At 47.7% G+C, this 27,268-nt stretch overlaps 1 protein-coding gene across 1 annotated transcript; it reads right to left on the bottom strand.

Moving 5' to 3' along the window:
- Positions 1-9,606: 9,606 nt before the first annotated feature.
- On the bottom strand, positions 9,607-19,559 carry LOC309555548 (uncharacterized protein; the record flags this gene model as incomplete). The annotated part of the gene is made up of 4 exons (XM_082257613.1): positions 9,607-9,688; positions 16,353-16,710; positions 17,419-17,906; positions 19,426-19,559. The coding sequence occupies 4 exons, from the start codon at positions 19,557-19,559 to the stop codon at positions 9,607-9,609; spliced, it is 1,062 nt and encodes a 353-aa protein (XP_082113739.1).
- Between the last annotated feature and the right edge of the window lie 7,709 nt (positions 19,560-27,268).

Here is a 27,268-nt window from a genome sequence, read left to right as displayed (position 1 = left end):
TTAAATACCCTCCATATAAAGCTCTATTTGCATGAAAAAATTTATAAAAATTTCATATGGGTACAATTTTACATGACGGCGCAATTGTCATTTAACCGCTTGCTGACAGCTCACAGTAATCCTACTGCGGCAGAGCGGCTCCCCTGGGTCCAGCGACGTAGACCTTCGTCGCTGGACTCCTAGTGGTCTCAGCAGCGTGCTCCCGCTGTGTTTAGACACATGTTTCCCCGACGATCGCCGCCTCCCTTCGCCGATCTTCGGGGAAAGTGTGAGAAGACCCGCCTGCTTATGTAAACAAAGCAGGCGGATCTTCTCAGTGACAGACAGAGAGAGATCACAGGATTCAGCATAGCTGAACCTGCGATCTCTGTCTGTGTCACAGAACCCCCTCCCCCCCCCCCCACACGTCAGTAAGCATGAGGCATACATTTAACCCTTTGATCACCCATGGGGTTAACCCCTTCCCTGCCAGTGTCATTATTACAGTAACAGTGCATATGTATAGCACTGATTACTGTAGTAATGTCACTGGTACCCCCAAAAGTGTCAAAAATGTCAATTAGGGGTGCGATCTGTCATCCGCAATGTCGCAGTCCCGCAAAAAAATCACCGCCATTACTAGTAAAAAAAAAAACAATAAAAATTACATAACTTTTGTGCAAACCAATCAAAATACGCTTTTTGCGATTTTTTTTTTTACCAAAAATATGTAGCAGAAAACAAATTGGCCTAAAATGTTTAAAAAAATTTGTTTTTTTGATTTTTTTTTTGGGGGGGGATGTTATTTGGCAGAATGTGAAAATATTGTTTTTTTTTTTTTTTTCAAAATTGTCGCTATTTGTTTGTTTATAGCGCAAACATGAAAAATCGCACAGGTGATCAAATACCACCAAAAGAAAACTCTATTTGTGGGGAAAAAAAGGACATAAATTTTGTTTGGATAGAGTGTTGCGCAATTGTCCGTTAAAGTAACTCAGTGCCGATTCACAAAATAGGACCTGGTCATTAAGCAGCAAAATCTTCCGGTCTTAAAGTGGTTAAAGTCCAACAGCACTGAAAGCTGAAAATTGGCCTGGGCAGGAAGGGGATAAAAGTGCCGGTAGGCAAATGGTTAAGGAATTAAAAATACAGCATTATGGCCATTAGATGGAACGTAGGAGTTTGAACATAGCAGGTAATTATATTATACAGAATACGGCAAGTTTTGTTGGCGCTGTGCAGATGTTTGTCACATTCATACAACAAACTTTTCATTCATAGACCCCGAAAATGTATAATTATTGAGTGTGTTCTGTTTTTCTTTCTTCAGCCACTAATATCGCCAGAACTGGGGTAGCCTCGCAGAGTTCTGTTTCACTGCCCGATAAGGGCTATCCGTACAAGGCCATTGATGGTATAAGCAGTACAAACTGGGGTTCTGGCTCCTGTACCCAAACAAAAGCGGAACTGTCACCATGGTGGCAGTTAGACCTGAAACAGAAATACAAAGTGAATACCGTTGTGGTCTTTGCCCGCTCGGATGCCGTTCAGGAACGGATAATGTGTGCTGAGGTCCGAGTTGGAAATTCTCCAGACAATAACAACACCATGTAAGTACTATAGGACCAGGTCACTGTAAGGGTCCATGTTGATGGTCTTTGGGCTTATATCAATGGCATCAGTGGGGGATGCTTCTAACTTTATTATAAATTCATTAATAGGTGCATTTGACCTCCAGTTGACCTTCTGCTGATCTGCTTTAACTTATCTGATCCTCCGCTTCCCTATGCTCTGGCGGTGGACTGTCCCTCGGTATCTTCACATCCAATGCAGTACAGGACTATAAATTCTCCATTGGTCTTAATGATGTGAGGGCCTTGGACCCCTGGAGCTTGGGGGAGGAGATGCTGCTGGGACCAGTCTAGCAGCATGGAGGAGTGGAGGATTGGGTAAGTGGATTCTCTTGTCTATGTCCCCTAAGTATGGAATTGCAACCCCAATGCAAAGGATCATTTTTAGGAGGATAATTTCCTGGAGTTGGGCTTAATTATAGTTTTAAACTGGGGTACTTGGGGCCCATCAAAGGAAGTGAGAATGGGGGCCCACCTTCAAGTAGCATGCCCTGTGGTGAATAGTCAGTTGGGCTCAATGTGAGGGACATATTAAATAGGTATGGAGTAACAAATATTCTAAGTCAGTTTTCCCAAAACCACTCCCTTAAGCCCCAATTCACATTGCCGCGGCTTCAAAGTCACGCAAATTCCACGCAACTTTGAAACCGAATACCAGCGCAACTTCGGCACAACTTGCATGGGGCTTCTTTAACAGAAGTCATTGCAAGGTGACTCAGAGTGACTCAAGTCACGCCGATAAGAACAGTTCCATTGCACTGAATTGGTGCTCCAAGGTCAGAGCGATTGTCGCATCAGGGTGAACCTGGCCTTATTTCTACTATTTAGTTATTGTAGACGCTTGTACTTTGTTCAAGGGTAACTTCACTGTGACAGTACTCACTGTCACTGGGAATGAAAGACAGACAACATGCTAATATCATCAGCTCAACCACCTGTCTTCCAGAAATCATTGAATGTGCTGATGTTCTCACCTGTTATCTACAATAGGTTCTGTATTTACACCTATTGTTTGTGTATTGTATTGCAGGCAAAAAATTGGAAAAGGAGGAAGCATGGACTTTGCAGGCACTGGGTACTTAAAAATCACATTTTATTATATAATACATCTAAAATCATCAAAGAAAAATCACAAAAAACATATAACAATAATATATCCTATATAAAGGGAAACATAAAATACAAAATTGACAGATGGGTGATTATATTGTTGGTAATGATGGACAGTTATACAACCACAGTATAATATGTCAGTAATAATACTTCACATCGAGACGATCCTAGCCGCAGGTGAAAGGGAAGAGTACTGTCTTCCCAGGAAGATCAGGCGATGTTTATTAACAGTAGATCGTACAATTCCGTTGAGCCATGTTGCTCGACATGTTTCGCCTTAAGCTTCCTCTGGGAGCTAATGGATCAGTGTTCTGTATATTGGTAGAAAAAAAATCAATTAAATCAGATGGATTGGGTGAGTGTCCAGATGTAATGCATGTTCCCAGACAAAATGCCGTGGGAAGAAAATGTTCCTAAATCAGGGCCAGGATATCTAAGGCCATCATATCTATATAGAAACCATAGATAGTTTAAGCTGCGAAAACCCCCAAAAATGGGGTAGAAATATATATATATATATATATATATATATATATATATATATATATATATATATATACATACATATATATATATATATATATTAATTGCTATATATAATATTGCATGATGAGCTTGTGTAACATTGTAATTGATATTGAACGGTGCTGCCTAAGGTATGTGGAAAACCAATATCACAAAGGCTGGTCAATGGGGCCCAAGGGTAGAGGGTATTGCCCATTAGGGATGATCGAACTTTTGAAAAGTTCGGTTCGACCAGAACACCCGAATTTCCCGAAAGTTCGGTTCGGATTCCAGAACCCCATTGAAATCAATGGGACCCGAACTTCAGTAATCAAAAAACACCAATTTGAAGCCCTAAAACCCAATAAATGCCCCTAAAAGGGGCCTAGGGTTCTGGGTCATGCCCCAGGGACTATTAATTACACAAAAAAAAGTTCTTAAAAATTGTCGTTTTTGAAAGAGAGCCAATTATTGAAAAAATTCAAAAAAAAAAATTAGATTTCTTTGGATTTAGTGTCTGGGGGGTCTAAAATGTGTACCTGTGAATTTGCAGCTCTGTAGCATGTCCAGAACCAGAATTATAGCATACCAAACCTTCAAAAATGACTTTTTTGCTCAACCGCACCTTTCTTTTGCTCCTAATCAACGGCACAGCCAATGTGTATGATGGGGACATAATGCAGTGCACTAGGAACAAGATTAGAGATTTTTTTGGAAAAAGGTGCTGTCTCTTTAAATGTGCATATAATTAACTGGTGTATTTTCACAATGGGGCTATTATTACCAAATGTTTTCAAGAAGTCAAAAGATGTATGTAGTTGCACTTTATTTCATGTAAAATGGTGTTTGGTGCACTTTAACTTGAATTCTTACAAGAAACAGACATATATGCACGGATACATTGAGGGTTAGGGTTAGGGGTAGGGGCCACAATGTAGTGCAGAGTGAACAAGATTAGAGATGTTTTGGATGAATACCGTTGTCTCTTGACTTTGAATAGAAGTAAAGGATGCTTAAAAATTGGGCCTTCGGTGGTGCCGACGATGCCTTGACACCATAACCCTATGAAAGTGCTGGTCATGAAGGCAATAATTGCCTTTGTAAGGAAAAAAATTACAATGATATGCATCTGTGTGACAGGTGCGCAAAAATTGTTGTTTGGGTGTTGGCGGAGCCATACCACTGTAAGCCCAGAGAGCTGGTGTTGAAGAAGGCGTAAAAATTATGAAGGTGTGCACCTGTGGAACAGGTGCGCAAACATGGTAGTTTTGGTGTGGGTGGAGCCTCCCCACCTTAACCCCAAAGAGCTGGTGTTAAAGGAGGTCAAAAAATTATAAAGGTGTGCACCTGTGGAACAGGTTCGCAAACATGGTAGTTTTTGTTTAGCGTAGCCTCCCCACCGTAACCCCAAAGAGCTGGTGTTGAAGGAGGCCCAAAAATTATAAAGGTGTGCACCTGTGGAACAGGTTCGCAAACATGGTAGTTTTTTTTTTAGCGTAGCCTCCCCACCGTAACCCCAAAGAGCTGGTGTTGAAGGAGGCCCAAAAATTATAAAGGTGTGCACCTGTGGAACAAGTTTGCAAACATGGTAGTTTTTGTTTAGCGTAGCCTCCCCACCGTAACCCCAAAGAGCTGGTGTTGAAGGAGGCCCAAAAATTATAAAGGTGTGCACCTGTGGAACAGGTTCGCAAACATGGTAGTTTTTTTTTTTACCGTAGCCTCCCCACCGTAACCCCAAAGAGCTGGTGTTGAAGGAGGCCCAAAAATTATAAAGTTGTGCACCTGCGGAACAGGTGCGCAAACATGTTATTTTTGTTAGAACCAAAATGAGGTTCTGTGAACGTAAAGAGAATGAGAGGGGGGTTTGAGGGTGGCACCATGGTCCAGTCTTAAACTGAGGCTCAGCAGCCACATCGCAACGATAGCCTAGTCTACAAGGTCTGCATCAGGTGCATCAAGGCTTGATATCCACGACTGATTCATTTTAATGAATGTCAAACGGTCGACTGAGTCGGTGGAGAGTCTCGTTCGATGGTCTGTGACGAATCCTCCTGCTGCGATGAATGCCCGTTCCGATAGGACACTGGAAGCAGGGCAGGCCAACAACTCCATGGCATACTGGGCCAGTTCTGGCCAGTGGTCTAATCTTAAGACCCAGTATGCCAGTGGATCGGCTTCGTTACATGAAAAGCCCTCTGTGTCACTTTGTGCCCTGACGTAATCGTCCACCATGTGATGCAGACGCCGTCGATGCGATGTGGAAGCTGAGAGGCCTGGGCGGCGAGGACTAAAAAAAGACCGAAAGGCATCCATCAACCGCACGCCTTCTCCAACACTCCTCTCGTGACCAGCAGTAGAATCCATGGTAGGTTGTCCCCGCCCCTGCACCCTACGGGGTTCACCAGAATCCTCTTGAGACTGTCCTCAAGGGATTTGATCCTGTGGACTCTCTGGGTGGATGGGAAAAGCTCCGAGACTTTTGACTTGTACCGGTGGTCAAGTAGGGTGGCTAACCAATAGTGGTCAGTCTGTTTAATGGCCTTGATTCTGGGGTCCTTTCGCAGGCTCTGAAGCATGATGTTTGCCATGCGTCGCAAATTAGCGAAGGCCTGAGAAGCTGACTCCTCGGGGTCACTCAAAACGACATTATCTTGAACGGGCTCCTCCTCCTCCCAGCCACGCACTACTCCAAAGTGTCCTGAGGGAGTCAAACTAGGCCTTGCAGATTGCCGCATGTCTTCCTCCTCCTCCTTAAAGCCTGCAAAAGTTCCCGAAGAATCGTCCTCTTCCTCCTCCTCTTCCACCCCTGGATCCTGCTCGGGCCTCTGGGAGCTAGGCATAATGGGGTCAGGATTCTCAGGATAAAGGGGGCCTTGAGAGGCAAGGAAGTCCTACTCTTCCTCCTGCTGCTCTGCCTCCAGTGCCCTGTCCATAATGCCACGCAGAGTGTGCTCCAACAAAAAGAGTACCGGTAGGGTGTCACTGATGCATCCTTAATCAAAAGCCACTGCCGTGGCGAAAAGAAGCCCAGGCGCGCAGAGCCAGTGCTGGTGCCGTACTCGCATAGATATTCATTGAGGGCCCTCTGCTGCGTGTACAGGCGCTGCAGCATAGCCAAGGTGGAGTTCCAGCGGGTGGGCATGTCACAGACAAGGCGGTGTACCGGCAGGTGAAACTCGCGCTGCACTTCGGCCAAATGTGCAGTGGCACTGTACGACCGCCTGAAGTGACTGCACACCCTTCTTGCCATCCTTAGCACATCCTGCATTCCCGGGTACGAGTTCAAAAACCGCTGTACCACAAGATTCAGGACATGCGCCAGGCAGGGCACATGGGTCAACTTTCCCTGACGAAGGGCGGCCAGGAGGTTTGACCCATTATCGGTAACCACCATCCCTGGCTGCAGCTGGCGTGGTGTCAACCACCTCTGGGCCTGTGCCTGCAGAGCCCCAAGAATCTCAGGGGCAGTGTGCTGCCTGTCCCCTAGACACACAAGCTGCAGCACTGCGTGACACCTTTTGGCCTGAGACATAGAATAGCCCTTTGAACGCTTACGTGGTACCTCATCATATTCAAAGGACCATGCTGCAGAGGAGGGCATGGAGGAGGTAGAGGAGGAGGAGCAGGAGGGGGTAGAAGTGATCGATCTACCCGGATCAGTGACACCACCAGCTGTTTGCAGACATGGGGGCAACACTGGCTGCAGCACCGAGCCCTGGCTACAATCCCTTCCGCTGGCAAGCAATGTCACCCAATGAGCAGTGACAGAAATGTACCGTCCCTGCCCATGTTTGCTTGACCAAGTGTCAGCCGTCAGGTGTATCTTACGGCTGACTGACTTGGCCAGGGACGACACTACATTGCCTTCCACATGTTGGTATAGGGATGGCAGGGCCTTACGGCAAAGTAATGCTGACTTGGCACCTGCCACTGTCGAACTGCACATTTTGCGAAGTCACGGAAGGGAGCAGACTCTACCAGGTTAAATGGTAATAGTTGCAGTGCCAGTAGTTTTGCCAAACTACTGTTTAGACGCTGGGCATGTGGATGGCAGGGAGTATACATTTTTTTTCGTTCCAGCATGTGTGGAATCGAAATTTGGCGTCTAGATGTTACAGCTGGTGGTGTGCTGGAGGTAGATGCGACACTGCCTGCTATATCATCATCCCTGTCAGTGGAGGCTGCCAACAGGTGACGAGTGACTATAGCAGGGCCAGGAACAGACTGATGTGCAGGTGGAGCACGAGGAGGAGCGCGAGGAGGACTAGGAGGCCGACTGACCGATCTTTGGCCCTTTTGTGGGTTCCTCAAATGCTCCTGCCAACGGGCCGAGTGGTGGGTTGTCAAATGCCTGTTTAAGCAGCTTGTACCCAGGTGGTTCACATTTTTGCCACATTTTATACCCTTCTTACAAATCTTGCAGATCGCAACTGTTCGGTCTGCATGGGATGTCTCAAAAAAGGCCCAGCAAGAAGAGGTGTGTATAGTGGCCCGGGAGACAACAGGTGCAGCCTTAGATGGAGCGGGCCGTCTGCTTTCCCCTCTTGCTTGCTCTGCCTAATCCTCAACCTCAGACTCAACATCAGACTCCATCAAGGACTGAGCATGAGGCGTGGCCCGGCAGACAACAGGTGCGGCCTTAGATGGAGCGGGCTGTCTGCTCTCCCCTCTTGCTTGCTCTGCCTCCTCCTCAAACTCAGACCCAACATCAGACTCCATAAAGGACTGAGCATCAGGCTGGAGTAGATGGCCGACACTGTGGTCAAACAGCTCAGCTGACTCCTCTGCCATGTATGAAGTTGGGTCTAAGGGAGGACGTGAGGTGGACATGGACTCATCTGTATTTGTTCTGACAACTGCAGAAGACTGACCACTTTTCTCTGCCTGGGTCACTGTAGTTGCAGATGATGCCGATGATGAGGCTTTGGTCATATAGTCCACCACCTCCTGTACGTACTGTGGACGCATAGCTTGGCCACTGCCGGAGAACAATCCAAATGGTGGCCTGGCTGAGGACTGACCACCACGTCCACCCCTGCCTCTAGACACCCTAGAAGCTGTGCCCCTTTCCGCAGCAGGGCCACGTATGCCTTTTCTTGGTCTACCTGGCATATTTGTCACTGAGGCGTTGGCAACTGTGTGCGGTGAAAAACGCACACTGCTATGCGACCCACAGTTGTCGCTGAATACAGCACAGCAGATGCATGTCACACACTGCTGCAAAGCCTTTATCACAGTGGACCTAACGCTTTCAAGAACAGGCGTTAAGTTGTCACTGAGGCAATGTATTTTGCTGCCTAGCAAGCACGTATACCTGCTGTATATATATATATCAGCACTGTGCAACGTGCTCACTACACAGAACCCTCACACTTTCACTTTCCCTACAGAAACTCAATTATTACATCTAACAAAGGGGTACAAAGTACAAAGTTCCCTAACTACACTAGATATCCCTTTCCTCACACTAAATAAAAAGCTCCATACAGCAGAAGACTGACACTGTCCCTTTAAATTTTATTTTTTTTTGTAACTCAAAAAAACAGCACAATCGCTGTATCTATCTACACTGGCTGTAAGCTGAATACAATTCTGCTATATGGAGCTTTAGAACCACTCGTCTATGCAGAGAATGTAGTGTAGCACAGCAGGAGTCAGAGAAATGCTTCCACTCTCTTCAACAGGCTATGTATCACTGTGCTAGGGTTTAGGCGGGGCTATCTTATATACTGTGGGGCGTATTCACTCCTGATTGGCCTCTGGTCCCCGTAGTCACTCCAATCACGTTCCTAGGAGACTCCTGCCCCCAATTGGCTTTTGCTGACGTTTCTGGGCCAATCACTGGCTTTTAAAGCCCTGTTCCTGTCCCAGTGCATTTTGGTCGGTTCTGGTGGCCGAATTCCGAACTTTTACCGCAAAAAGTTCGGAATTCGGCTGAATTTCGAACACCCAATGTTCGGGTCGAACCGATGGTCAACACGAACCGTTCGATCATCCCTATTGCCCATATGGAAGTGATGTGGGGGGTCCAAGCCAAGTACAATCATAATCATAAACAATGGTATAATGGGTACACAGGGTATAAAAGACAACTTGTATGGAGGCAGTAGAACCTGAAGTATGAGGAGGATGGCCCGAACGGGGGAAAAGGAAGGAAACAAGGATGAAAAATAAGCACGAAAAAAAAAAAAAAGAAAAGAAAAAAAGGAAGAGGAATGGGAAGAAAGAAAGGAGGGAAAAGAAGGAGAAAAATAGGAAAATGGAAAAAGGGGAAGGGGGAACAAGGATAGAAAGGGAGGACCAAAAATAAAAATTAAACACTATTAGTACTTGCCTGTACGTATTCAGCAGGCAATGACGATGTAGGTAAAAGGCTTAGTTAATAGCCAACAGGGAAGGTGTATGGAGGATCAGAATCATCAATATTAATGGATACAGAGGCATATACGCAACCAAGCGTCCTAGACCAGCAAAAATTGGCATAAAGCACATCAGCTGCTATGCCTAAATTTAAGAACAGAAGTAACAATGGTAAAACAACCCAAAGCCTATGAACAGATTAAATATTGTAATATGAATATGTCTAGGGTAAGTGGGGCATAAAAATCACCTCAGAAAGGAAGAGAAAGAGATGACTCGATGAATGAAAGTGGGAGAAGAGACCGTGTGAAGGGAAAAGGAGGGGAGAAGGGGAGGGTGGGGGGGGCAAAAAGGGGAGGGTAAGAGGGAAGAGGGACTGCCAAAAGACTGCCACCAAAAAAGGAGGGGGTAGGATTAGCGCAGCCAGCACCAAATGACACACCAGCACCGCAATTGCATGCCACAAAGGAGGAGTTTATGAACTTACCAATAACGTGGACTTTCATAAAGTAGAGTACTCATATATATATAACGTGTATAAGTACTATGTCCTCTTAAATATGGCCAGGGATACGGGCGGGGCGCCAGTGTGATGAGGCCACCGCCCCGGCCGGTCTGTTGCCAATTTGCCGACGTGCGGGGAGGGCGTGGTCACACCCATAACCACTACATACGGCACAGCAACAGGAAGAGCCCAGGGTGACGCGAGAAAATCTAGCGGGTCCCGAGCTCATGCCGCAGCACGATCCGCCCCAAGGGGCGGAACAATGCTACGGCTACCCGGCCGCACAGCAGCACCAAAAGCGGCATCCCCGGAGACCCCAGGGACAAGGAGGCCAAGCCAGATGATGGAAGGCATCGGTTCCACAGATGACACAAATGCAAATCAACAGACAACACAGACAAACAGCAGAAATGAACATACAAGGCAGCACAGCCAGCACTAGATGTGCAAAAGTAATAGCAGTAATGAGCAGCAAAACAATAGTTTTGCAATTAGGTACCCTTGGTAGAAAGTAACTAATAAACCAGGGTGTCCTGTGAGGAGAAACCATCCTTCCTACCTAAAACCCCCCTAAAAAGAACGAGAAAGGCAGGGAAAGGAATATAAATAAACTGAAACGTAAAAGAGAATATATATAAAACACCAAACAAAGGTGTAAACTTGTGCTAGAAACGCACAGAATGTAATGATATTAATCCTAAAGTATATGGGGTGAAATAGGAAGAAAAGAAAGAAGAAAAGGAAACAATGGGGGAAGGATGGAAAAAGGGAAGGGGGGGGGGGGGAGGAAAAGGAAAGGGAAAAAGGGGGGGGGCGGAGAAGAAGGATATACCAAATCCACCCTGCGTAAGGCCTATAACCTTTCCCTTTCTCATACTAGACATTCCCTTCTCTTTGGCGCCCGACCCACCTCCCCTAAACCGACGGTAAAACTTATTACCAAATTTTCCTATCACCAGGGCCAATTAAGAACAATACTCAGACATCATTGGCACTTACTACGTGAGGATCCTATCATTAGTATGTACACGAACATCCCGAGATTGTCTTTAAAAGAACAACATCTTTACGTGACAGACTCGCATCTAGTCATTACTTACCGAAGTAGGAATCTCAGCCACAAATACGTGGGACATATAAATGCGGTGATTGCTCTTTATGTCCCTGGGTTGAGGAGGGCAGTAAGTACAGGTTATCCAATGGGGAAACTTTTCTCCCAAAAAATTCCGGGCAGACTGTAACACCAGAGGTTTAGTATACCTTATGCACTGTGATTGCTGCGCATTTTATGTCGGGAAGACTATCGGACAATTATGTAGACGTATCTATGATCATGTGCACTTTTCCGCTGGAGGTAAAATGGTCACGCCAGTCAGTAGGCACATTGATTTGTACCATAGATTCAATGCTCAGCTGTTAGCTTCTTCGTCCTAGATATTATCCCTCAAGATCCTAGGGGTGCCAACTGGGACAGGAGATTTTTTCAAAGTGAGGCACTCTGGATCGAGCGTTTGGACGCCGCTCAGCGACCAGGTATTAATGAAGCCCAATCCTTCAAGTCTTTTCTATAAATAGGTTTCTGTATAACATGCACTGCTGTTTGGTATATCTTCGCTCCAATTGCCGTTTTTGCTCCCTTCCCTTTCCCATTCCTTCTTTCTGTCTCTGTTGTGTATTTTTTCCCCTCATTTTCTCTTTTTTTGTTTTGCTGCTCATTACTGCTATTACTATTGCACATCTAGTGCTGGCTGTGCTGCCTTGTATGTTAATTTCTGCTGTTTGTCTGTGTTGTCTGTTGATTTGTATTTGTGTCATCTGTGGAACCGATGCCTTCCATCATCTGGCTTGGCCTCCTCGTCCCTGGGGTCTCCGGGGATGCGGCTTTTGGTGCTGATGTGCGGCAGATCGTGCTGCGGCATGAGCTCGGGATCAGCAAGATTTTCTCGCATCACCCCAGGCTCTCCCTGTTGCTCTGCCGCACGTAGCGGTTACGGGCGTGACCACGCCCTCCCCGCATCTCAGCAAATTGGCAACAGACCGGCCGGGGCGGTGGCGTCATCACACTGGTGCCCAGCCCAGGGCCCTGGCCATATTTAAGAGGACATAGTACACTCCTCAGTATGGTGGTTACTCCCCATCCGGGGAGGGTGTGTGCTCCAGGATCAGACACTGTGTAAGGTGAGTGCCCCCAGCACATTACTTGCAATCTTCTCTACCAATCTTACCTACAACCTTTGAACACTCCATTTGGTGCTTATCACCTGGCTACAAACAATTGCATCATGTTTATTTTCTCTTGGCTTCCCCTTTCTATATTTTTTGGCAGGGTTACTTTTTTGGCCCTACCAGGCATCTCTGAGTACTTATACCTGTTATATATATGAGTACACATTATTGGTAAGTTCATAAACTCCTCCTTTGTGGCATGCAATTGTGGTACTGGTGTGTCATTTGGTGCTGGCTGCGCTGATCCTACCCCCTCCTTTTTTGGTGGCAGCCTTTTCGCAGTCCCTCTTCCCTCTTTCTCTACCCTTTTTGCCCCTTTTTGTGATTTTTCTTTGATGATTTTAGATGTATTATATAATAAAATGTGATTTTTAAGTACCCAGTGCCTGCAAAGTCCATGCTTCCTCCTTTTCCAATTTTTTAACTTTAATTAGGATGTGGCACTTATTACCCCATTTATACGCCCAGTCTACCGCTATCTGGGAGCGTATTTTCCAGCTTCTTATTGTATTGCAGGAGCTGAAGGACGGCCGTCTGCTACCTAATTGGCTCAGGTTGATTGAATCACTGTCATCTATTAGTTGCTGAGTGCAAATATACTGTTTGTGTTGGTTGTTCTTTAGATATGTTAATTTTATTTCTGATTACAATTCCATCTGCATAGGATAATGTAGTCAGGCAACCCCTGACCTGTGTGTAGTAATTTGATCAGGAGTGGGATGTGCTCATATGTATATAAATTGAGTGTGAAACTGTTCAATAAAAGAGAAGGTTCCAAAACTTGTATGAGCTAAGTTGTTGGCTAGCTATGTATTGGGGCGGCTAGGATTTGATATCTATGTTCTATGTATCTATGAGATCTATGAAGCCATACACTGATGGTAGACCACAAGTACAGTGTGGGTCGGCGATTCCGTTACATTCACTTTTGCAGAAAACAATTAAACAAATACAAAATAATATACCATATACAATTGTTACACAAGCCACGTTGTAATTTAATGTTATCAGAAGTTACCTTCCTTTCCTATCTGCAGCCACTTTAACTTTTTGTGATATTCAATAAATCAGGAGTAGTGATGAGCTGAACACCCCCCGGTTTGGTTCAGTTCGCACCAGAATACCGCGCACAGAGGAAAAGTTTGTTCGAACAAACTAACCCCATTGAAGTCTATGGGACTCGAACCTCGAAAATCAAACGGCCTCATTTTGAAGTCTGCAAGTTATTGCCCCAGGGATGGGGATCCGGGTCCTGACCTGAGGAACATGTAGCAATGAACAAAAGGTTTTTAAAAAAAAAATCATTTTAAAAGGAGAACTGATTTGAGGCTTAAAGTGAAACTATAAAAATGAAAAATTCCTTCAAATATCGTGCCTGGGGGGTCCCCTGAATTTGCCTGTAAAGTAGTGCATCTCTACGATGCACGTAGCCTGCTGCAGCAATACTGATATTTCCAAAGCAAAAAATGTCATATAAAAATATACATACAAATTTCAAATTGCATGTACTTGTCATACGGGTGCAGAAAAATTGGGCCTTGTTTGTTGGCAGTGCCTGAACACCGTAACCCCTCGCAGTTACTCTTGCTGGGCGCAGGAACAGGCCCTGCTGCTAAAAAATCCATACAAATTTGAAATCGCATGTACTTGTCATACAGGTGTCAAAGATTGGGCCTTTGCTATTGGTGGTGCCTGAACACCGTAACCAAGGCCTCGCATTTACTCTTGCTGGGTGCAGGTACGGGACCTGCTGATAAGAATTGCATACAAATTTGAAATTGCATGTACTACACAGGTGACAAAAATTGGGCCTTTGCTGTACGCGGTGCCTGAACACCGTAACCAAGGCCTCTCAGTTACTCTTGCTGGGTGCAGGAACGGGACCTGCTGGTAAGAATTACATACAAATTTGAAATTGCATGTGCTATACAGGTGCCAAAAATCAGGCCTTTGCCATAGGTTGTGCCTGAACACTGTAACCAAGGCCTCGCAGTTACTCTTGCTGGGTGCAGGAACAAGACCTGCTGGTAGGAATTCCATGCAAATTTGAAATTGTATGTACTACACATGTGCCAAAAATTGGGCCTTTGGTGTTGGCGGTGCCTGAACACTGTAATCCCTCACAGTTAGCAAGGCACAGGGACAGGTCCTGCTGTAAAAAAAATGACATGCGACATTTAAATTGCATGCACCTGTCTTACAAGTGCAGAAAAATTAGGCCTTGGGGGTTGGTAGTGACCTAAACCAAAAACATTGTTGGAAGCTAGCAGAATAAAGGTAGAGGAATAGGATAGGCAGCATATGCAGTCTTCAAGGGATGGCAGACCCCTAGCAAATTCAATCAGTTACATCAGCATCAGGGGCCTTATAGCTCTTGTTGATCCAGGACTGGTTCATTTTGATAAAAGTGAGCTGGTCAACAGAATCTGTGGACAGACGCACTCTTTTGTCCTTCACAAAACCTCCAGCAGCACTGAACGTTCATTCAGAAAGCACGCTGGAAGCAGGACAGGTCAGTAGCTCCATTGCATATTGAGCAAGTTCTGACCAGTTTTTTTTTTTTTTTTTGGTTGAGAATGTAATCTTTATTTGCATAAAAGATATACAAAAAACAATACTTTGTCGGGGTACATTCTCCCCTGTACTGCGACGCAGCGCATAAATACACTAGATTACAATACAATTCCGGTCATACAAATAAATACATTCAATCAAATACATTCATTCTGCGGTATGATGCCTGATGTGTTGTGCGGAGTAAGGATACCCCGTGCCATCACATCATGCATGACGCCGCAATACCCCTAAAGCATGGAACTAAAAACGTTGTCTATACGTTTCATTACTCAAACGATATCAATATAGTATAGCATTTCAAAAAAGCAACAGGTATGATGGGGGGGAGGGAGAGTGGGGTAAGGGGAGGGGAATGAAATCACAAGCCCGAAGCTTTATTGAATGGACAGAGACACACAAGGGAGAGTGGGGGAAGGGGAAATCTTCAGACCTCCTCTTCCTCCATGAGATCCATCAGGTTATAGTCTCTGAGCAGACTGTGGACCAGTCTGCGACAGTCCTCAATGGACATCCTCTCCCGCTGGTGGATAAGGCGCTTTCTAGCGCACCATAAAGCGTCCTTAAAGCAACACAACACCCGCCAGGCGTTGTCAATGTCCTCCTGTGAAAATGTTCCGTGAAAAAGTCCATTCAGCACAGCGAAATGTGTGATGGCAGTCTGTGGAACAAAGTCTCTAAGTTCAGGTTCCAAGGCCCTCAACAGGCTCTGTGCAAATGAGCACTCCCAGAAAACGTGCAAAGCAGTTTCCTCATGGATGATACAAAAGGGGCAGTGCCTGTATCTGCACAAGTTTCTGGAATGCATGAATGTCCTGAGAGGCAGTCCCCCCTGGATTGCCATCCACGCCAGATCTTTATGCCTGTTGGTGAGTCCCTTTGAAGAAACATTCCTCCAAACCACTTTGCAAGTGGCTGAAGGGAGGCCTGGAACAGTCTCAGCAATGTCCGATGCTCTGATTAACTTGTAGATAGTTTTTGGCTTCCACAAGTCGGGCTTAACTCCATGCAGCCCCAGCTCCTTGATGAACTTGAAAGTGTCCAAGTAGTACCAAGGAGTGTCTCAGTTGTAGGGGATGGAACTGTCCCATTTGTCCCATCCAAGGGACCTCCAAAGAGGAAGGAGAAAAAAACGGGACATGGAGTTGCCGCCAGAGTCCGAAGTTCTGTCCACTAAAGTCCTGCGTATGCAGTTGCAAGCAAAGAACACCCCCAGTAACGTTGCGATGTCGGGCACGCCCTTACCGCCCTTAAGGGGTTCCTTGAACATGACTGCCCGCTTCACTCTGTCCATCTTGGAGCCCCAGATGAAGTGGAACACCGCCCTGGTGATGGCCTTGCAGGTGTTTACCCGGGGGGGCCAGGCCTTGGCGAGGTACTGCAACACAGGGAGAATCTTGCTGTGGAGTACCAGTGTTTTCCCTTCAATGGTGAGTTCTCTGAGGCTCCATAGTCCAAACTTCTGTCTCATCTTGGACAGTCTCTCCTCCCAAGACTTCAGGGCTGCGCCCTCAGCTCCAAACCAAACTCCAAGAATTTTGATGAAGTCCGCCTTGACGCTTAAAGGGATAGATGCAGAAGAAGGCAGGAACCACTTTCCGAAGAGCATGATCTCTGACTTCCCGCAGTTGACTTTTGCCCCTGAAGCTTTGCCGAAGTCCTCACAGGTCTGGACGAGCGAGTCTATGGAGCGCTGGTCAGCACAGAACACCGTTACGTCGTCCATGTAGAGTGAGCACTTGACAACCCTTCTGTCCGGTCCTGGTGCAGTGATTCCTCTGATCTCTGGGTTCTGTCGGATGCATTCGGCAAAGAGCTCTATACAGCAAACAAAAAGCAGAGGTGAGAGAGGGCAGCCTTGTCTGACCCCAGAGAGAACAGGGAAAGGGTCAGTTTTCCAGCCATTCACCAACACCGTACTACAAATGTCATGGTACATCACATTCACATGCGAACAAAATATGTCCCCAAGACCAAACCTGCGCAGAGCTCTGCACATAAACTCATGGGAGACACGGTCAAAGGCCTTTTCCTGGTCAAGACTGACCAGGGCCGCGTGCACACGGTGGCCTCGAATGTACTGGACTGTGTCCCGGACAAGCGCAAGGCTGTCCGCAATCCTGCGACCAGGAATGCCACAAGTCTGATCCGGGTGGAGGATCTGTCCGATGACAGATTTCAGCCTGTTGGCCAGAACCTTGGCGAGGATTTTGTAGTCCACGTTCAAGAGAGAGATGGGACGCCGATTTTTCAGATCCCATCTCTCCCCCTTCCGCTTATACAAAATCGTGATCATCCCCTCCCTCAGCGACGGAGGCATTGTGCCCTCCACCACCATCTCCTCATACAGCTCGAGCAGGTCCGGGCCAACGAGATCCCACAGCGCTACATAGAGCTCCGCTGGGAGACCGTCGCAGCCCGGGGTCCTGCCTTGCCTAAAGGATCTGACGGCAGAGTGCAGCTCCTCCAGCGCCAAGGGGGCGTTGATTGCGGACATACCTGCAGGATCAATTTGGTTAGTTATACCTGACAAGAACCTGTCGGCCTCAGCCGTGTCTGTTTCTTTCGGGGAGTAGAGGTTGGTGTAGTAGTCGCTGACCACTTGCATCACAGCCTCCTTCCCCTTCTTGAGTGTTCCGGTCTCGCCCCGCAGCTCCGACAAGGGTGTGTGTCCTGAGTGAAGTTTCCTGAAAAAGAAAGAGTTACATTTCTCACCTTTCTCAAGATTCTCCACCTTGGAACGGAAGAAGAGGTGCCTGGATTCTTCCTCCAAGTGTCCTTTCAGGCTCTTCTTGGTGTCCTCCAGGTCCTGCCTAACGTCCCAGCCGCAGTGGTGAAGGTCCTGCAGGGACTGCAACTGACGGTGCAGTCTCCTGAGTTCCCTCTTCCTGGCACACACTTGCTGGCGTCCCCTTGCCTGAAAGAAGCAGCGCAGCTTGACTTTCACAAACTCCCAATAATCGCTTACCTTTCTGAAGAACCTCTTGTCCTCCTTCCAGGTAATGTAGGTCTCCCTGAGTTCCTCCAGCAGTTCCTCATTTTCCAGCAGGGTACCATTCAGCTTCCAGGAGCCCGGACCGGGGGAAAAGCCCTCACCCAGGTCACCCCGAAAAGTGAATGGCCCTGTGGTCAGAGAAAAAGCAGGGGACCATGGTGTCTGACTGTCTTGGAGGTGAGCACGAAGTCTATCCTGGAACGCACAGATCCATCGGGACGGCACCATAAATAGTTCACGGAACCTTTCCCTATGGATCCCACGGCGTCCTACAAGGAAGCCTCCGCGATTATCTCCTTGAGCAGCCTAGATGTGGTGTCGAGCTTCGCGTAAATGCTGGAGCTGCGCCCATCCTCCTCAATCAGACAGTTAAATTCACTGCTGATTACTACTGCCCTGGTGGTGACGAGTTGGGTCCGCAGGGTCTGGAAAAGCTCCAGTAGCTCATTCTTATCTGGGGAAGCGTACACGTTGATGAGCCTAACTGGCTCTCCCGCCCATGAGCCGTCTACGACCAAAAGACGGCCACAGACGAGCTCCTGGATGGAGTCAACTGTGAAACGACCACCCCTGACAAGAATGGCTACCCCTGCAGACTTACAATCGACACCCCCGGACCAGTAGGAGGGACCATGGGTCCATTGGGAGGACAGACGAGTGTACCTCCTCGAGAAGGGTAGGGCACACTCCTGGAGCATGTAGACGTCACTCTGCTGAGTGGAAAGAAATGTCAGCGCCACCTGCCTTCTAGACGCATCCTTGATGCTCCTAACATTAATGGAGAAGATGGAGATCTCTGCCATCATGTAAAGGAGATGAAGGGCTAGTTAGCAGGGGTGCCGAACTTACCTCCCCTGAGGGGGTTGTTCTTCCACTGCCTCTTGTGCCTGTCCAGTGTCCTGGTTCAGGCCGTTCTCCTCGAGGATACTGTCCAGCAGGTCTTGGTTGAGGACAGTCCCTGGGGGGGTCATATCCTTACCTTCCTGCATTTCTCCTTCGTCTTCCCCCGCAGACTTGAGGTCCTCGAGGTCCTCCACCACTGGGTCCAGTCCAGCGATGTCATTTTGCTGGGCCACGGTGGGCCGCTTGGTGGGTTCTTCTGTTGTCGGGCTGTCTAGGTTCCTTTTCCGGCCTTTGCCTTTGCTGGTGGGGGTGGAGGTGGCGGTGGTCAGGGTGGGGAAGTCCTCCATGGACGGGGGGGCTGGGAGGGGGAGGGGGCAGGTGCGGTCACCTCCGACTCAGGGGGTGGGGAGGGATGGGTCGGAGGAGGTGGTAGGGGCCTGGGGAGGGGGGACTCACCAGTGGCTTTCCGGGGGTTCCTTCGCTTTCTTTTCCCCTGGCTTCTTTTTCCCAGTGCTGTCTGGAGCTTTGCCCTTGGTCAGGGCTCCAGCCTAGGACCGGGATCTCTGGGAGCAGTCTCTGTAGACGTGCTCCGCCAATCCGCAGAGGTTACAGGTCTTGGACCTTGGGCAATCCTTGGTCTCATGGCCTGTAGCCCGACAGAACCTGCAAGAAGGTTCCTGACATCCAAAACTTACGTGACCCTGCTTGGCCTTGCTGAGCCCGACTGGCTGACGTCGACCGGGGTGGGGATGGAGGTTGAGGCGACTTCTCCCAGAGTCTTGGCTGAAGTGGCGGGGACATGCTTTTTCTTCCCGGTGCTCTTACCCATGACGGAAGAGTTCGTTGGGAGTCGCTTCAGGTAGACTTCGGTGGCTTCCTTCTTGTTCCTCGGCGTTTTCACTCTTTTGAAGCCTTTAAAAAGGCCCTTTTTGCGCCTACTGCCCGAAAGTAGTAGCGCAGAGTGGGGGAAGAAGGGAAGATCGCAGTCTCGTTCCCTGTGGGGGCTAAGCCTCAAGCCCAATAGCAGCAAGTAGGTGAAGCCGAATTTAATCAACGATCCTACAAGGCCGAGCAGAGGGTACCCCACAAGGACCAAATGGCTTGGATAGATACAAGTGGCTCTCAACGTCCTAGCTGTAAAGCAGAGACACCCCTAAGGGCTAAAGTCGATACTAAACTTGATCTTAGCCAAAAGGCCGAGAAGCGAAGCAAGTTCTGACCAGTGTTCCATCCTCAAGACCCAGTAAGCCAGTGGATGCTCAGCTGGAAAGGTCTCCAAGTCTGCTCTTGAACCTAGATATTCATGCACCATATGATGGAGATGCTGCCGATGCTTAAACCTAACAGCCCTGGGTGCTGCTAAGGACAAAAGAACTGTTTAAAGGCATCGGTCAGCCAGCAGTTTTCTCCACCGCTCCTCCTTTGGCTGAACGATGTCTCAGAAACACATCCGGAGAATGTTGACCTCCCAGTCAGTGGTGTATTTAGGTTTTGTGCTGCCCTAGGACTATCTAAACTTAGGCACCCACTAATTTAAATATGACACACCCCTTCCTGTAAAGGCCACACCCCTTGTTTATGATCCGCCCTGTCATCTGTAAACCCAAGACCACAAACACAGTCTATCAGTGCCCATCGGTGCAGGTTCTTTAGTTTCCATAAGTTCAGCCTCATCAGTGCAGCCTAATTACTGCCCATCAGTGCAGCATATCAGTGTGGCCTCATAAGTGGCCATCAGTACAGCCCCATCAGTGGCCACCAGTGCAGCCTCTCAGTGCCCATTAGTGCAACCTATCAGTGCATCATACCAGTGCAGCCCCATCAGTGCTGCCTTATCAGTGTAGCTCCATTAGTGCAGCTTATCAGTGCTGCCTCATCAGTGGCCATCAGTACAGCCTCATCAGTAGCCATCAGTGCAGCCTCATCAGTAGCCATCAGTGCAGCCTCATCAGTGCCCATCAGTGCAGCCTATTAGTGCCCATCAGTGCAACATATCAGTGCCCATCAGGGCATCATATCAGGGAAGCCCCATCAGTGAAGCTTATCAGTGCTGCCTTGTGCCTATCAGTGCAGCCTCATCAGTGCCCATTATTGCAGCATATCAGTGCAGCCAGCATAAGGCTGCAGTGCCACACCTTTTAGCATTGGCGGCCATCGGACCAGTTGTATTAGGTGTGGTCCGCAGCCTGCTGTCTGTCCGAATGTCCTCACTGGCGGGTATTATCATTCCGGCAGGGAGCAGTGTGACTGCTTTATGGGGTTGCCAGACTGATTTGCCTCTTCAGCCCTGCCCTCTGGCCCAATTCAACCCATAAGATTGGCACTAAACTAAAAGTTTAGCGCAAGCCGGCGGGGACCCTTTTCCTGCAGGAGCTGGGAGGAGGCCGTTTTTTTTTTTAGTGCAGGGAGCAGCTTTTTTGCTGCCCCCCTGCAAAGTGCTGCCCTAGGCCTGGGCCTTGTTGGCCTAGGCCAAGATACAGCACTGCTCCCAGTGTCTGGAAAGGCGGTACACAAATTTTTTTTCAAGGCCTCCTCAAGATCCTCTGCGCTCTCTGCAAAGGCAGGATGAGCTCTGCAACTTTACCCTTGTAACGTGGATCAAGAAGAGTTGCCAAGCAGTAATTATCCCTCTCCTTGATAGCACGAATCCTTGGGTCCTTTTGCAGGCTTTGCAGAATCAGGGAGCCCATGCAACGTAAGTTGGAGGAGGCATGAGCTTCTGAGTCCTCTGGATCACCAAGGATGACATTGTCAGCAGGAGCAACCTCTCCCCAACCACGTAAAACTCCTGTGGTTCCTGGGGAATCAAAACCATCCCTTGAAGACTGCTGTATGCTATCCTCTTCCTCTACATCCATGCTGCCGAAATCCTCCTCCTCCTCCCCTTTCTCCTGTGTGTTTTGTGGCCCTGCAGAAATTATATCTGCATAAAGGAGGCCATGTGAGGAAAGGAAGTCCTCCTCTTCCTGCCGTTGTTCTGCCTCAAGTGCCCTGTTCATGATTCCATGCAGCGTGTGCTCCAGCAGGTAGACTAGCGGGATAGTGTCACTGATGCATGCATCATCTTGGCTCACCATCCGAGTGGCCTCCTCAAATGGTGACAGGACGATGACACAGGTACTCATTGATGGCCCTCTGCTGCATGTGCAGCTACTGCAGCATTGCCAACGTTGAGTTCCACCTGGTGGGCATGTCACAAATGAGGCAGTTGGTGGGCAGGTTGAATTCCCGTTGAATGTCAGATAAGCAAGCACTGGCATTGAATTAATGGCGGAAATGGCCAAAGACTTTCCTGGCCTACCTCAGGAGATCTTGGAAGCCCGGGTATCTGCTCAAGAAATGATGCACCACCAGATTCATACCATGTGCCAAGCATGGAACATGTGTCAAGTGTCCCTGTCAGAGGGCGGAGAGAAGGTTGGTGCCATTACCGCATACAACCATTCCTGGCTCAAGCTGCCATGACGTCAACCATCTCTGAGCCTGCCCCTGCAGAGCTAACAGAATCTCTGCACCAGTGTGACACCTATCCCCTAGACAGACCAACTGAAGCACAGAATGGCATCTTTTAGCCTGACTGCTTGCGTAGCCCATTGACGCTTAGGGAACACTGCTGCTGCAGAATTGAGCAGAAGAGGACATGGAGGAGGAGGAGGAGGAGGAGAAGGAAGAGGATGAGGTTGTGGAGTAGCCAGATGTGGCAGAACCAGCACCAGCCTTTTGGAGGCGTGGTGGCAAAACAAGCTGCAACACTGAACCCTTTCCAGCATCCTTCCCAGCTGCCAGCAGAGTTACCCAGTGTGCAGTGAAAGAAATGTAACCTCCCTGTCCTTGCCTGCTGGACCAAGAGTCAGCAATAATGTGTACCTTCCTGCTGACCGCTTTGTCCAACAAGGCCAAAACACTACCTTCCACATGACGATAGCGAGCCGGAATGGCCTTGCGCAAAAAAAATTTCCATTTTGGGACCTGCCACTGTGGTGCAGCACATTTCACAAATTTGCGAAAGGGAGCCGAGTCTACCAGATGAAAAGGCAACTGTAATGCTAGCAATTTTGCCAAGCTAGCATTAAGACACTGAGCATGTGGATGGCTGGGACAGTATATCTTTCTACGGCTCAAATACTCTGGTAGTGAAATTTGCCTGCTGCTCAAATCAAGCGGTGGTGTACTGCTAGCAGATTGGGTGCAAGTCTCTGTGCCACTCATTGCTATGCCATCATCCCTCTCAATTTTAGAAGGCATGAGGTATAGTAGGATTAGAGATTGCAGATGAGGAGCAAGGTTATGTATGCTTGTTTTGATCTGGTGCCTCTTTCAGGTGCTATTGCCAACGGACTGCATGGCAGGTCGTCATATGCCTTGTTAAGCATGTGGTGCCCAAGCGGCTGGTGTTCTGGCCTTGCTTGATCTGCTTCAGACAGATGTTGCAAACAGCAATGCTGCGGTCTACTGCACAGATGCTGAAAAAAGCCCACACTAATGAACTTTTTGGAGTCTGCAGGGATTTTGCAGCACTCTGCACCTGTGGAGCTCTGTGCTGTGATGTAATAGGTTGGCTACTGCTATGGCGGCCCCTGGTACACATCCTGCCTCGTTGGAGTTGTGAGTCCTCCTCATCCTCCCCCCTCCTCCTCCTCTATCCTTTCAGGCACCCAAGTACAGTCAGTGACCTCATCATTCTCTCCCTCCTCGTCACTGGAGCAAACTTGGCAATATGCTTCAGCTGTGGCAACATGACTGCTAGTTTCTTGTCCATCATTGTCACCCCCTCTAGCTAGGCTCACGTTATTCCCTTCATCAACCTGGGAACCAACATCACAGCTTTCAAATTGCTACGCATCCTCCAGGAGCATGTCACTGACACTATGATCGAATAGTTCATGTGACTCCTCTGTGCATGATGGTGGGGCGACTGAAGAAGTAGCTGTGGAGAAGGAGCCTGTGGAACCGGCCGCTTTGGCAGCAGAGGTGGAAGGCAAACTACTGGGAGCGTGGGTGTCAGAGGAAGAGGAGGATGAGGACGGCTTATTGATCCACTCCACCAACTCTTCCACATGTTGTGGCTGAACAGCACAGGCAGCACCGGAAATAAAGGACGGGCGTGCCCCGCCTGCAGAGGATGCACTATGTCAACTGTGACCACCACTTTTTACAATGGACACAGAGGCGGCTTGCCCTCTTTTCGTGACCTGTGAGCGTGGCCTCTCCTTGTCGGCCTTTCGGATATGATATTGATACAGATCAATATAGGGTATATGCAACTGACCAATACATACTCAATGACCTGATATGATGTAATTGATAGCCCTATAGATGAGCTGTGGTGGTTATAGATGTACGCAAGTGACCGATTATCAATACTCTCACTGATATCTGATGTAACCTATAATCCTATAGATGAATGATCTGTGGTGCTTTTAGAATGTTCCACAACTGAGCGATGAATACTCTGACTGATATCTGAAGTGATCTATAATCCTATAGGTCTGTGATGATTATAGAATGTTCCACAACTGACCAATGAATACTCTGGCTGATATCTGAAGTGATCTATAATCCTATAGGTCTGTGATGATTATAGAATGTTCCACAACTGACCAATGAATACTCTGGCTGATATCTGAAGTGATCTATAATCCTATAGATCTGTGATGATTATAGAATCTTTCACAACTGACCGCACAATGACACTACACGCTGCGGCTGTGCGAGCAGCCTTTATGTAGTGTGGGGCGTGTACTTGGCCCCTGAGCCATGATTGGCTAAAGGCAGCCTGCCTTTAGTCCAATCATGGCAGAGATCATTTGATTGGCCAAAGCATGAGGTCAGGGTGCATGCTTTGGTCAATCATGTAACGCGGGTGCAGTGCATTATGGCAAACTCAAATTTCCCGCGAAGAAGCACATTTGTTCGTCATTCGATGAACGATCAAACGACCGATGTTCGAGTTGAACTTAGCCTCGACTCAAACTCAAAGCTCATCCCTAATCAGGAGGCAGAGAAACAGCAGGACAGCGATCTTCCCAGTTAGGAGCAGTGCACAGGGGCGTGTCAGCAGAAAGGCTAGATTTAGATATACGGCTAAATTGTTGCGCCTCTGAAAAGTGATCTGTGTTAGGTATTTTAACCTTGGAAATGCAGCACCAACATGCCACAACCATATGCATTGCACACAGTTGGACGGTGTTTGTGTCAAATTCCTGTTTGCTTGAATGGGTCATATTAGGTGATGGTACTGCCCGTGATGGGGAATATTTTTACCATGGGAGCCAGGGGAGGACTGGGCCAGGGGGCAATTGCCCCATCGGCCTCTCTGATGCCCTGTAAAAAGGCTGCACCACTCCTGCCACAGACATCCCCAAAGGATTCCTAGAAAAGAGAAGTAAAACGTTCCCACCGCTGACCTACTGAATGCGGAATGAAGACAAGCACAGAGTGCAGGCCTCCTCCCTCAGGCATGGATGGTGTAAACTGTGTCTGAGCAGAGGCCAGTTCCATGCCCCACTGGAGACTCTCCCCAGTGAGCCCCAATCGAGCTGTCCCAGCTCCCCCCCAACCGCCCACTGCTGGCCAGGTCAGGAACCTGGATTTAGCCTTTGAGTAGAGAGTACTAGGGATGATCGAACGGTTCGGGTCGACCATCGATTCGACCCGAACATTGGGTGTTCGAAATTCGGCCGAATTCCAAACTTTTTGCTGAAAAAGTTCGGAATTCGGCAACCAGAACCGACCAAAATGCAATGGGACAGGAACTGGGCTTTAAAGCCTGTGATTGGACCAGAACCATTAATAAAAGCCAATTGAGGGGGCAGAAGAATGCTAGGAATGTGATTGGAGTTACTAGGGGGTCCAGAGGCCAATCATTAGTGAATACGCCCCCCCAGTATATAAGATAGTCCCGCCAAATCTCTACCATTTTAATACAGGGACGTGGAAGAGAGTGGAAGCAGTTCTGTTACTTCTGCTTCAAAAGTGTCATATATATATCCCTATACAGAAGTTCAGATGTTTGGCCTGCCTCCAAAGACCCCCAAAAAATGCCCAAAAAAAACACCTGCAATAACACACCTGGGCGTTTTTTTTTTGGCGCAGGCGTTTTTTTTGGGCATTTTTTTGGAGGCAGGCAAAACATCTGAACTTCTGTATATAGGGGTATATATACACACACATGTATAGGTGTGAAAATAGCAGAACACTATGCTTGCGTTAATGAAATAATTAACAGGCATATGGCTCCGCTCCTATCACACCTATATATGTGTATGTGTATAAATACATATAAGTGTTTGTGTGTGTGTGTGTATATATACCCCTATACAGAAGTTCAGATGTTTTGCCTGCCTCCAAAAACCCACAAAAAAATGCCCAAAAAAACGCCTGCGCCCAAAAAAAACGCCCAGGTGTGTTATTGCAGGTGGTTTTTTTTGGGCATTTTTTGTGGGTCTTTGGAGGCAGGCATAACATTTGAACTTCTGTATAGGGGTATATATACACACACACTTATATGTATTTATACACATACACATATAGGTGTGAAAGGAGAGAAGCCATATGGACGTTAATTATTTTATTAGCGCAAGTATAGTGTGTATAGTGTTCTGCTACTTTTACACCTATATATGTGTATGTGTATATATATACATATAAGTGTGTGTGTATATATACCCCTACACAGAAGTTCTAATGTTATGCCTGCCTCCAATAACCCCCAAAAAATGCCCAAAAAAACGCTTGCTACAAAACCGGCAAGGTGTGAAAATAGCGGAGCCATATCCCTGTTCTATAAGTGACCTAAGATAAACAATCTTATTTTTTTCTGGTTCTGGACATGCTACAGAGCTGAAACTTCACAGGTACACTTTTTAGACCCCCAGACACTAAATCCAAAGAAATCTCATAATTTTTTCAATAATTGTCTCTCTATCAAAAATGACAATTTTTAAGAACTTTTTTTGTGTGATTAATAGTCTCTGGGGCATGACCCAGAACCCTAGGCACTTTTTAGGGGCTTTTATTGGGTTTTAGGACTTCAAAATGGGTTTTTTTGATTCCCGAAGTTCGGGTCCCATTGATTTCAATGGGGTTCTGAAATCCGGGCTGAACTTTCTGGAAGTTCTGGTGTTCTGGTCGAACCAAACTTTTGAAAAGTTTGATCATCCCTAGAGAGTACCTGGAGCGGAGCTTCAGCCTGAAATGGGGGTCAGGAGGAGACGAGTAAGGGGGGGGAGTGGGAGGGGGGCAGAATTGCTGCACCATGGGTCTCTGGTTTGTAATTGCCCCCTGGGCCGAAAGTTTCCAGTCAGCCCCTGATGGGAGCCAAGTAAGGCATTGTGATCACGGTATGTGAACACCGTAGTCTGCTTCCCTTGCAGCTTCATGGGCGGGGGGGGGTAATAAAAACAAAGCTCATGCATGTGTTTGTATCCTCCCCAACTGTAAACCTACATGAGGTTTTTTTATTTATTTTTTTTAACACTGTTTAACCACTTGCTGACCGCCGCACGACTATATACTGCGGCAGTCAGCCCCCGAGCC

The sequence above is a fragment of the Pelophylax lessonae genome, assembly GCF_965119305.1.
Source record: "Pelophylax lessonae genome assembly, chromosome: 5".
In the NCBI taxonomy this organism is placed as follows: Eukaryota; Metazoa; Chordata; class Amphibia; order Anura; family Ranidae; genus Pelophylax; species Pelophylax lessonae.
Note: the sequence above shows the minus strand (reverse complement) of the source record. Positions and strands in the feature narration are given on the sequence as shown.